The sequence below is a fragment of the Lactuca sativa genome, chromosome 4 (genome assembly GCF_002870075.4).
Source record: "Lactuca sativa cultivar Salinas chromosome 4, Lsat_Salinas_v11, whole genome shotgun sequence".
In the NCBI taxonomy this organism is placed as follows: Eukaryota; Viridiplantae; Streptophyta; class Magnoliopsida; order Asterales; family Asteraceae; genus Lactuca; species Lactuca sativa.
Window position 1 is genome coordinate 32208403 of NC_056626.2, and position 10071 is coordinate 32218473.

Here is a 10071-nt window from a genome sequence, read left to right on the forward strand (position 1 = left end):
TACTTCAAGTAATATTGACACCGAGCCGAGTTCTCTAATTGTTTGTCATTCCTTTGAAGACATTCCGTTTGAAAACTACATAGCCATGAATCATGCTCCACCTCACAATCCCAAACCAAACCTAAACAATCAAGATGCCAATACCCCACACCAACAACCAAGACAACAACAAAACCAAGAACCTCTCATATATATGCCACATTGGAATCAACCCCCTCATCTACCAAATCAACCCAATTATCAACAACCACAATCACAAAACCAAAACTTCCATCAAAACAGCCAACCTCAAAACAATGTTTTTCAAGTTCAACAACCACAAGCTCATCAACCAAATCAACCTAATTACCCACAACCTCTAATGTACCTACACCCAATGTACCCACAACAACAACCCCCCTACAACCAATATCCCAACTACCAACCTTATCCACCACAAAATACAATCACTAACAATACAGATACCCACCTTACCAACAACCTCCAAATTACATGCAATAATATCCCAATAACCCCAATCCACCCAATCCCCCTCAAGAGTTGACACTTAGATAAATGATGGAAACAAATGTTACTCACACACCTCTTGGTATTGTTTATCTAGAAAACCGTCGAGGGATTGAATTGAATTCAAGTTTCATACATCAACTCACCAAGCTCCAAGGTTTATCTAGAGAAGACCCTCAAAGGCATTTTAAGTCCTTTCGTATGATATGTGTTAGCATGTTTCCCGAACATGTGACATTGGATGATTTCAAGCCAACCACCTTCCTATTCACCTTGGAAGATAAATCTAGAGAGTGGTTATTCAACATAACACCAGGATCTATTCACACATGGGAAGAGTTACTCAAAGCCTTCAATAACAAGTTTTATCCCACCTCCCGGATATCAAGTCAAAGAAGTGAAATTTTGGGGATTCGTCAAAGGGAGAATGAGACTTTTCATGATTTTTGGGAGTGATTAAACAACTTGTGTACAAGTTGTCCTCAACACAATATACCCGAACAATTACTTCTTTAACAATTTTATGAGGGTATGAATGAAAAAGATCGATGGATGAGTGATTATTCAAGTGGTGGTGACATCTTCAACAAGACACCTCAAGAGATAAGATCACTTTTTGGAACCATTTCTCAAAATCAAAAGAACTTTGGGACTTGCAATGGTATGTGGTATTTGTACCATGACGGGGCATTATACGGATGAATGTCCCACACTTGGAAGTGAACCGAAGGATGTTAATGCCATGGGAGGATATCAAGGCCAACCAAGACCCATGGGGTTTCAAAACACTTACAACCCAAAATTGGAGGAATAACCCAACCAACCCATACCCACCAAAGCAAAACCCACCACATGTTATGATGAGACCCCAATTTTCTCAATACCCATCACAAAAACCTCCATATCCCCAAACATATCATCCTACTCCAAATTACCAACAACCTCCACAACAAGGCCAATCAAGTGGTAACCATCAAACGAGCCTTCAAGAACTTGTTACTTCTCTTGCTCAAAGCCAAACCCAATTTCAACAAGAGATCAAGAACACTTTCTCCAACATTCAAGAACAAATTAGAGACTTAGCCACCGCTCTCAACAAGATGGAACAAAGGGGTAAACTTCCTTCTCAAACTGAGAAGAACCTCAATGTAAGTGCAATAACCTTGAGAAGTGGGAAAACACTTGGAGAAAGCAACCCTAAAATAGTTTCAAGAGAAGAAGAAGATGAAGTTATTATTGTTGAACCTTTAAAAGTTGTAGTTCCTCTAAAGGATCCGATTGTGCTAAACATTGATCAACTCGAATCTTCCAACAAGTCCATCAAGCCATTGGTCATACCATCACCTTTTCCCTTCGGGTTGGCTCCCTCAAAGAAAGAAGAGGAAGAGAAAGAGTTTCTTGAAACTTTCTGCAAGGTCCAAATCAACATTCCACTATTGGATGCCATAAAGCAAATTCCGCGCTATTCCAAGTTTCTTAAGGATATGTGCACCAATAAGAGGAAATTTAAAGCGAATGAAAAGATTCAAGTCAATGCTAATGTGTTCGCGGTCATCCAAAAGAAGTTACCACCCAAATGCAAGGACCCGGGAATGTTTGCTATCCCTTGCACTATTGGTGATTTGCATGTTAAAAGTGCCATGCTAGATCTTGGAGTCTCGATCAATGTGATGCTATACTCAGTTTTTCAATCTCTCAATGTTGGACCTTTGGAAGGAACCAGAGTAATCAATCAATTAGCGGACAGGTCAAGTGTGTCTCTAAGAGGAGTGTTGGAGGATGTGTTAGTACAAGTTAATCAACTAGTATTTCCTGCAGACTTCTATGTCATTAACCTTGAAGAGAAGACTCCTTCCAAATCATATATGATCCTCCTTGGAAGACCTTTCATGAATACTGCTCACATAATCGTTGATGTCCATAAAGGAAAGATAACTATGGAGTTTTATGGAGAAACAATTCACTTCAACATCTTTGAAGCAATGAGGTACCCTAGCAATATTTCACCATTTTATCAGGTTGATGTAATTGAGCCAATAACCCAAAAAGTGTTTGATTTGTCTCATGGGGATATTTTGGAGATAATACTTAACATGAACCTTGATTGTGAGAGTTTGAAGAAAATACTAAAAATGTATACATTAGACTCTAAATTTGAAAAGATTGTGAAGACTTTGGAAGTAAACAATTCAACAAAGAAGGATGTCTCTTAAGTTGCATTATCTCATTCTCCAAACAAAAATGCCCCATTCAATAATCCACCCACCTACATATCCTCCAATGATAGAAGTGATCAAGAAAACAATAATTAAAAGGTTCAAAAGGTGCAATGAGAAGAAAAAGGCCTTTCATGACAAGCACATAACCTAAACATACTTTATTCTGGGTCAAGAAGTTCTTCTTTATCATTCACGCTTAAAGATATTCCCAGGAAAATTACGATCTCAATGGCATGGACCTTTTATTGTTATAAAAGTGTTTGATCATGGTGCGGTTGAAATTAAGTGTTTGGAAACAAATCAAATATTCAAAGTGAATAGGCACCATTTAAAACAAATTTATGAAGGCATTGACATGGGAGAATTCGACAACGTAACATTGGAAACTCCGATTTACGAAGGTTGACGGAAGCGGGGCTATGTCTTGGTAAAGACGTTAAATAAATGCATTGTAAATAAACAATCTCTACTTGAAGTTTTGATGTTTCTAGGATTAAATTTTGTCAAAAACAAGCATCTTAAGGTTTAGCAATGATCTTGGTAAAGTATGAAAGAAAATCGGAGCTTGTGGAGCGAAAAATTGCAAAAAATGTCAAAATCTACAACTTGCGCGCGTACCCACGCAAACGTTACGCGACCCAGCCCTACCTGTGCACAATCCGAGCTCAAATTATCCCCACACGAGTTGTATTATGATGTGTGCGCGCGACTATTCCCCACCCGCACAAGTTCTACACGACCTGATACCCATCCTCGCAACCTCTTGTGCGACATGCCTCGCACCCTCACAGATCCTTGTGCGGCCTGCTTACCTTCGCAGATTGTTGCACGACCCAACCATCACCCGTGCAAAGTTTGTGAGGGTACCCGCGCAAATCTACCACTTCATAATAAAATTTCGAGCCATTTCACCGGTTCCTTTGCGCGACCAACCTTTAAACCGTGTGTATTTAGGCGGCCAAGAACTCTACCCGCATATCTTTGTATGGCCCATTTGTTGCTTCCATACGGTCCTCGCGAGCCTCCTCCATCTTGATCCCGGTACGATCCTTCCTTACTCTCATCCTAAGCATTGAGGATAATGCTTAGTTTTAAGCTTGGGGTGAGGTATTCTTTTATTTTAATTTTTTTCATTGCATTTAGGTTGTATATATTCGCATTTGGAGTAAGTCATTTAGGTCATTCATAAAAATTGCATAAAAAAATTTAAAAAAAAATATTTCATATTTTATTTCTTTCTTTTCTAATTTTCATACTTTTTAGATGCATTCTAGTTTAAGTTTCATGCATTTTTGTTCTCTATTGTCTTCTTATCTTTACTGGTACCATAGCACTGCGTCAGAAGTATTGAATCATAGATTGTCCCCGAGTCTTGATATGGAATTCCTTGTATTGTGTAACAGCCCAGAATCCAGGTAAGCTTTATGATCCTTCTATTTTGGAGAGTTGTCAAATTAGGCCCTTAAAGTTGTATGTAAGATTGGTGAGTACGCTGGGCGTACTGAGATGTACGCCACGCGTACTCGCGCGCTTAATTTGAACGTGGACTCGCCCGGGTACGTTGGGCGTACCCAGGGGTTACGCTGGGCGTAGCGAGCCCAGATGCAAACCCTAAATTTCTGGCTTGTGCACAATAAAAGGAATATGTAGTCCTTTGCCCTAGCCACCATACCCCCTTGAGTGAGTCCTTAGAGAGCTGAGATCTGTGCTTTAGCTTGTGTGTGTGTTTTTGAGCTTGAAGTTACCTTTTCAAGGTAAAGAAGGAGAAGAAGGAGCCATTGTTGGAGCTAGAAGTTGAAGAAAAAGTGTAGATCCGAGTTCTACAGTGGTTGGAGATCACTTCTGAGGTAAAAAGCTCAAAGCTTTCCTTGTTCTTCATAAGTTTTGCTTTTTGGACCATTTTTAGGGTTTTTGGTTCAAAGTTGGAGACTTTATGTGCAAAGAGTCTCCATGAGTTTAGATCTGACCTTTTCTAGTGTATATTGTGTTAAGGATTCATAAAAATCCTGTCTTGGACGTGGATCTCATGCCATGCATGAGTTATAGCCTAATTATGGAAAGAGGAAAGGTGTTTTGAGAGCAAAGTGACCTTTACAGCCATGCAAAGGCTTAAAGGTTTCAACTTTATGGATTAAGTCATGTTAGAGGAGTCAGATCTGAATTTTGGATGCAAGTCTTAACCGTTCAAGACCTGAATGAGATGGATGAGGAAGCTAGGTATTATGTTGGGCGTAATCCCAGTACGCGTGGCGTAAGAGGCTGCGTACCCCGATTCTATGAAGGCTCCGGGTACGCCCAGCATACACGTTGGTACGTGCAGCGTAACCCGGAGGGTTGACTTTTGTTTACTTTCAGGGTTCGGTCAACTTTAGTGTATTTGAGCCAAGGGGTAAAATGGTCTTTTACCTCTCCTGAGAGTGATTAGAGGAAATGGTCTAGCCTTGGGAATTATGTTGATGACAAGTGATTCTTTCATATGATTAGGCGGAGTCTAGGTCTTATTTCTCTGAGTTCGAGATTTCCGAGTTACCGAGTTACACGAGGTGAGTCTTCTCACTATACGTTACCTAGAATGGTATTATGTGTTGACCAGAGGGTCTTATGTGTTATATATGAGATTATATGCTATGTGATATATGTATGTTGTATGATTTTATAGACCGGGCCGGAGGGTCCAACGATACAGACCGAGCCGAAGGGCCCAACGAGCTATAACCAGATCAGAGGGTCCAGCGAGTTACGGGACCGGAGGGTCCCGCTGAGACACATCGACCGGAGGGTCGTATTATAGCCTCGAGTGGTGTATGTGTTGTATACGGTATTTTGGGGAACTCACTAAGCATTTGTGCTTACAATTTTTGTGTTATGTGTTTCAGGTACTAGCGAGGACTGTGGAAAGGCGCCAACGTGACCTGTATACACTAGAGAGAGGATTTGATTTTAGTGATCTTGGGATATGTTGTGATTCGATAACTATTGTTGGATACTTTTGAGAATATTTTCATATGAACTTGGTTGTTGAAAAATGAAATTTTTTTATTGAAAATTACGTTGTTACAAGTTGGTATCAGAGCCTTGGTTTGAGGGACTCAGATACACCTTTGGGCGTATCTGAACTCAAACTGAGGATTTGAGAAATTTTCAACGATAAAAAATAAATTTTATAAAAGAACAAGGAGTTTTGAGACAACCAAAGCAGAGCAGTGTGTACGGTCAGCCAGCGCCCGAATGGTGAATCCCCAAAATACCCTTACATTATGTGTTATGAGATATGCTATGTTATGTTATGCATGCTAGAGTAGGCTAGGTATTCATATTAGGACTAGAGTGGCCTGATTTGTGATGCCTTAGCCTAGGAGATTTATGCTGCTATGAGATGCCTTAGGAGCGAATAGGTAGCAGATAGGAGCTCATGAGAGGTCTATCAGAGGGTAGCCAATGCATAGCGAGAGTAGAGTACTTGTGATCTGGGATCCAAGGAGGAGGACTTGGGGTGAATGCTGATGCGGTGTGGTCAGTAGTATAGGGCCCGTACTACTGAAGACACCGGATCAGTGAGCAGTCCAAGTTCAGTGAGCAGTCCAAGTAAGAATCCTTTAGATATTGGAGGACGAGTAGGGTTGCGTTATTGAGTGCGAGTATTCTCGATCGAGTCTCTAATGTTTATATGTTATAGTTGTGATACTTTGGGGAGCCTTGGTACTCACTAGCTAGTGAAGGAGTGTTGTTGTGCTACGGAAAGATGTGTTATTTGTTAGCCAGAGCATGATGCATGAGAGTTCTTAGGCTTGAGTAGCCTATTTGGACTGAGTCCTTAGGAACCTGGTGGCCATACCAGGAGAGAGACGGAGGTCTCTATAATGGTCGGGAATCATTATATTCTGAGTTAGGCTATGGAGACCACAATCGGAAGGAATCGGAGAAGTGATGTACGTGTGGGTTGCGGGTCATGAGTCCCGAGTTGAGTGTTTTGTTGGGACGAGTGGTTCCAATGCTGTGCCGGACCAGACTCTCGAGTTAAGTTTGATCCTAGTGGTGTATTGAGTAGGCGGAATGAGATATCGAATTCAGAGATGGATTTCTTTTGAAGGGGTATTGTTGTCATCTGGTGTTTTAGACCTGAGTAGGTCAGTTCGTTGGTATGGGAAAAACCGCGAGACGCATGGAACTAATGAGCAGTAGAAGATAGAGGTCGGGGGTGAGTAGATCTTCGGTTGGGATTGTAGTATTCGCTTGGGGTAAAGAGAAATTCGTGACTTATGTGTCACAACGGGCCAAGATAGTTGTTGTGAGAAGGAAGTCAGCGAGACGTTCTGGGGCATGCTTTAGGTAACCTTTGGAGGTTCATTTGATGGGTAGGGAGTTGACCAGGTGCTCAAGTGTTGAATGGAATATTGGGGAGGAAGCTGGAGCTTATGATTTTAGACGACAAAGGATATTTTAGAGTGAGCATGATTATTTTCTTGTGTGTCTGAGGACAGGGCGTTAAGAGTTCATTGATCTGGTGGGTTTCGATTGCAGAGCAGTGGATGGGTCTCTAGTGCAATGTGACCCCCTTTTTGTTCCTTGGAGTGTGATTTGGATCGTTTAGTATGTCTGGTATGAGTGATCGGTAGCCAATTGTTGGACCCTGTTTTGTGAGAATCGGAGGGGCAATGAGTTATCGGTGTCTGTTATTCAAGGAGCGAATAACATGGTAATATCTTGAGAGGGCGGTCTGGAAGTGGGTCGGGCCATTAGAGTTTCTAGACCTTGGAAAGCCAGAAAGAGGTATCTTAGCGATAGAGGGTTCGTTTTTTGTTTTGGATTTAGGAGTTCCTGTTTGGATTCAGGTGTCCATGGAGAAGGATATCGGGTTTGGTACAAGATCCTTTCCGTGGTGCTTTTCGGGTTATAGGTTTCAAGTTATGTATGGTTGAGGAGCAATTTCGAGGGGGAAATCTAATTCAAGTGGGGGAGAATTGTAACATCCAGAATTTCAGCTATGTTATCGTATGGTTGAATTCTTGAAGTTTATGAGGTGACTCGACGACTTGGGAGTCAAACTCGCCGAGTAGGGTTGAGTTGCCATGTAGGATTTAATGAATGGACTCGACGAGTAGGGAGGCAGACTCGTCGAGTTGGTGCTAGACAGAGAAACCCTAATTTCCCGGGGTTGGGGCCTATATAAGGGAACTTATGCCCCCATTTCTACCTCTTAAGTTACCCTACACCCCTTAGAGAAAACCGTAATTGCTATTTGAGCGAGAGAGTGAGAGAGAAGATCATATTGTGGCTCTTGTGCATCATTTGAGGAAGAGGATGAGGTTATCAAGCAAGGAGCTGGAGGTGAAGCTGTTGGATCTAGTGATTTCCTATCTAGAGCTCCTGAGGAAGGTATGCAGTCTTCACCTTTCTTCTTATTTTGGATAGATCTTATATCTATAGAGTTTTAGGGCTTTTTGTCATCTTTTGTTTGGGTTTTTGAGTAGCATGAGTTATCAAAGAGTCTAGACCTCAGATCTGGACCTTGTGAGGCCCTTAGAGTCTAGATGTCCCAGCTTTATTCATCCATATGTGGGTTTTTAGACATAATCATTCATGAAAGCCATGTATTAGACTTTTGGAGCAATAACATCATGCATGAACATAAAGATCGAAGCTTTATGTGATTATTGAGCCTTGAGATGGTAGATCTAGTGTTTGGAGTGATAGATCTGGTAGAAATCTTCTGAATGATCAATGAGTCTGGATGAACTCGCCGAGTCGATGAGCCGACTCGACGAGTTGGTTAGGGTTTGTCCCAAAGCGCTGAATCATGCGAAACCTCGGCGATTTGGGGGTCAACTTGACGAGCTAAGCTGGACTTTCACAAGACTCCTGAGGAAATGAGTTGACTCGACGAGTCACAGGGGTGCACTCGGCGAGTCGGGTCAAACATCGACTGTTGACTCGAGTTTGACTGCGGTTGACTTTAGGGTTGGGTCAATCATGAGTAATGGAAACCGTGAAGGGGTAAAATGGTCTTTTATCCACTTCAAAGAGTTAGAGAGAGAAAGAACAGTCTTCAGTTATTTGAGTTGTGAAAAGAGTATTAATTAGATATATTCATCATTTGTGTTAGGCAGGGGCTAGATCGAGATTAGAGCGTGAGGTTCTTTGCTCACCTGCTTGTGAGGTGAGTCTTCTCACTATACTTACCATGAGTGGTATTTTGTGTGACTGAGATGTCTTATGTGGTTATATTGTGTATTGTGATATCCTGCATTATTTCTTTGTGATTTATGTTGTATATTACTCAGAGCCATCAGAGTTAGGATCGGAGGGTCCATCAGAGTACGAGACCGAAGGGTCCAACAGAGTACGAGACCGAAGGGTCCTTACTTAGACCGAACCGGAGGGTCTAACGAGTAGTGAAACCGGGAGGTTCTCACTTAGACCAGACCTGAGGGTCCAACGAGCTGTAGGACTGGAGGGTCCCACTGAGACACATTGACCGGAGGGTTTTCCAGAGCATTAGCCTCAAGTGGCTAATTATTTGTGCGTGGTATTTTGGGGAACTCACTAAGCTTCGTGCTTACCATGTTATGTGTTATATGTTTCAGGTTTTCTTAGGATCGCGGGAGGGCATCGACTGGATTGTACACACCAGAGAAAGAGTTATGTTTTGAGGATCCTAGATTATTGAACAGTCAATTATGGAGTTGTGTTTTTATAAATTAAATACATGAGATTTTTGTGATATGGGTTATGAGAATTGTGCAATTTTAAACAAAAAATTTATTTAAAATTTACGGTGTTACACATGGATCAACAAGAGAGTCCCTATCTCCCTTCTTATCTAAATGCTGGTTACTTCTAAATGTTCAAGGTTCAACCTTTTTTATTATAAAGTGCTAGAATTTGTATTTTGTCCCATTTTCTTCTTGATCTTGTTAGATGGGATGGTGAGATTTCATAATGGTTGCAACTTTATGAATCTGTGGATTATTTGGAGTAGTTCATGGTTTGGATCTAAAGTTTGGTGGTTTGTTTGTGACATGCATAAGATTTTGGTCATAAAATCCTATTTTGACCTAAGTTTAGTCCAAGGCCTGTATTAAACATGAAAGTCTAAAAAGCATCAATCTTTAGGATGGTTTTAGTGTTATAAGCTCTTTTGGAGCAAATGGGCTCTATACTTAAGGGATTAAGTGCTTCTTGATGAAGCCCATGTCATGGTTATGCTTTATGGATCTAAGACTTGAGATCTAGACCTTTTAGTGGATCTCAAGGGAGAAAGTTGGAAACTTTATCCCTTTAGACCACAATAATGATCAAATTTGGGTTTTGGAACCTCTGGGATTAGAAGTTTTAGCTTAACTCA

At 41.2% G+C, this 10071-nt stretch overlaps 1 protein-coding gene across 1 annotated transcript; it reads left to right on the plus strand.

Moving 5' to 3' along the window:
* Window positions 1-1205: 1205 nt before the first annotated feature.
* LOC111896453 (uncharacterized) lies at window positions 1206-2720 on the plus strand. The gene has a single exon (XM_023892443.1). It carries the CDS (start codon window positions 1206-1208, stop codon window positions 2718-2720), a length of 1515 nt encoding a protein of 504 aa, XP_023748211.1.
* Window positions 2721-10071: the final 7351 nt, after the last annotated feature.

Bases quoted from the DNA above. Each gene is read 5' to 3' on its own strand.
- LOC111896453 (XM_023892443.1), top strand. From the start codon at position 1,206: ATGAATGTCCCACACTTGGAAGTGAACCGAAGGATGTTAATGCCATGG.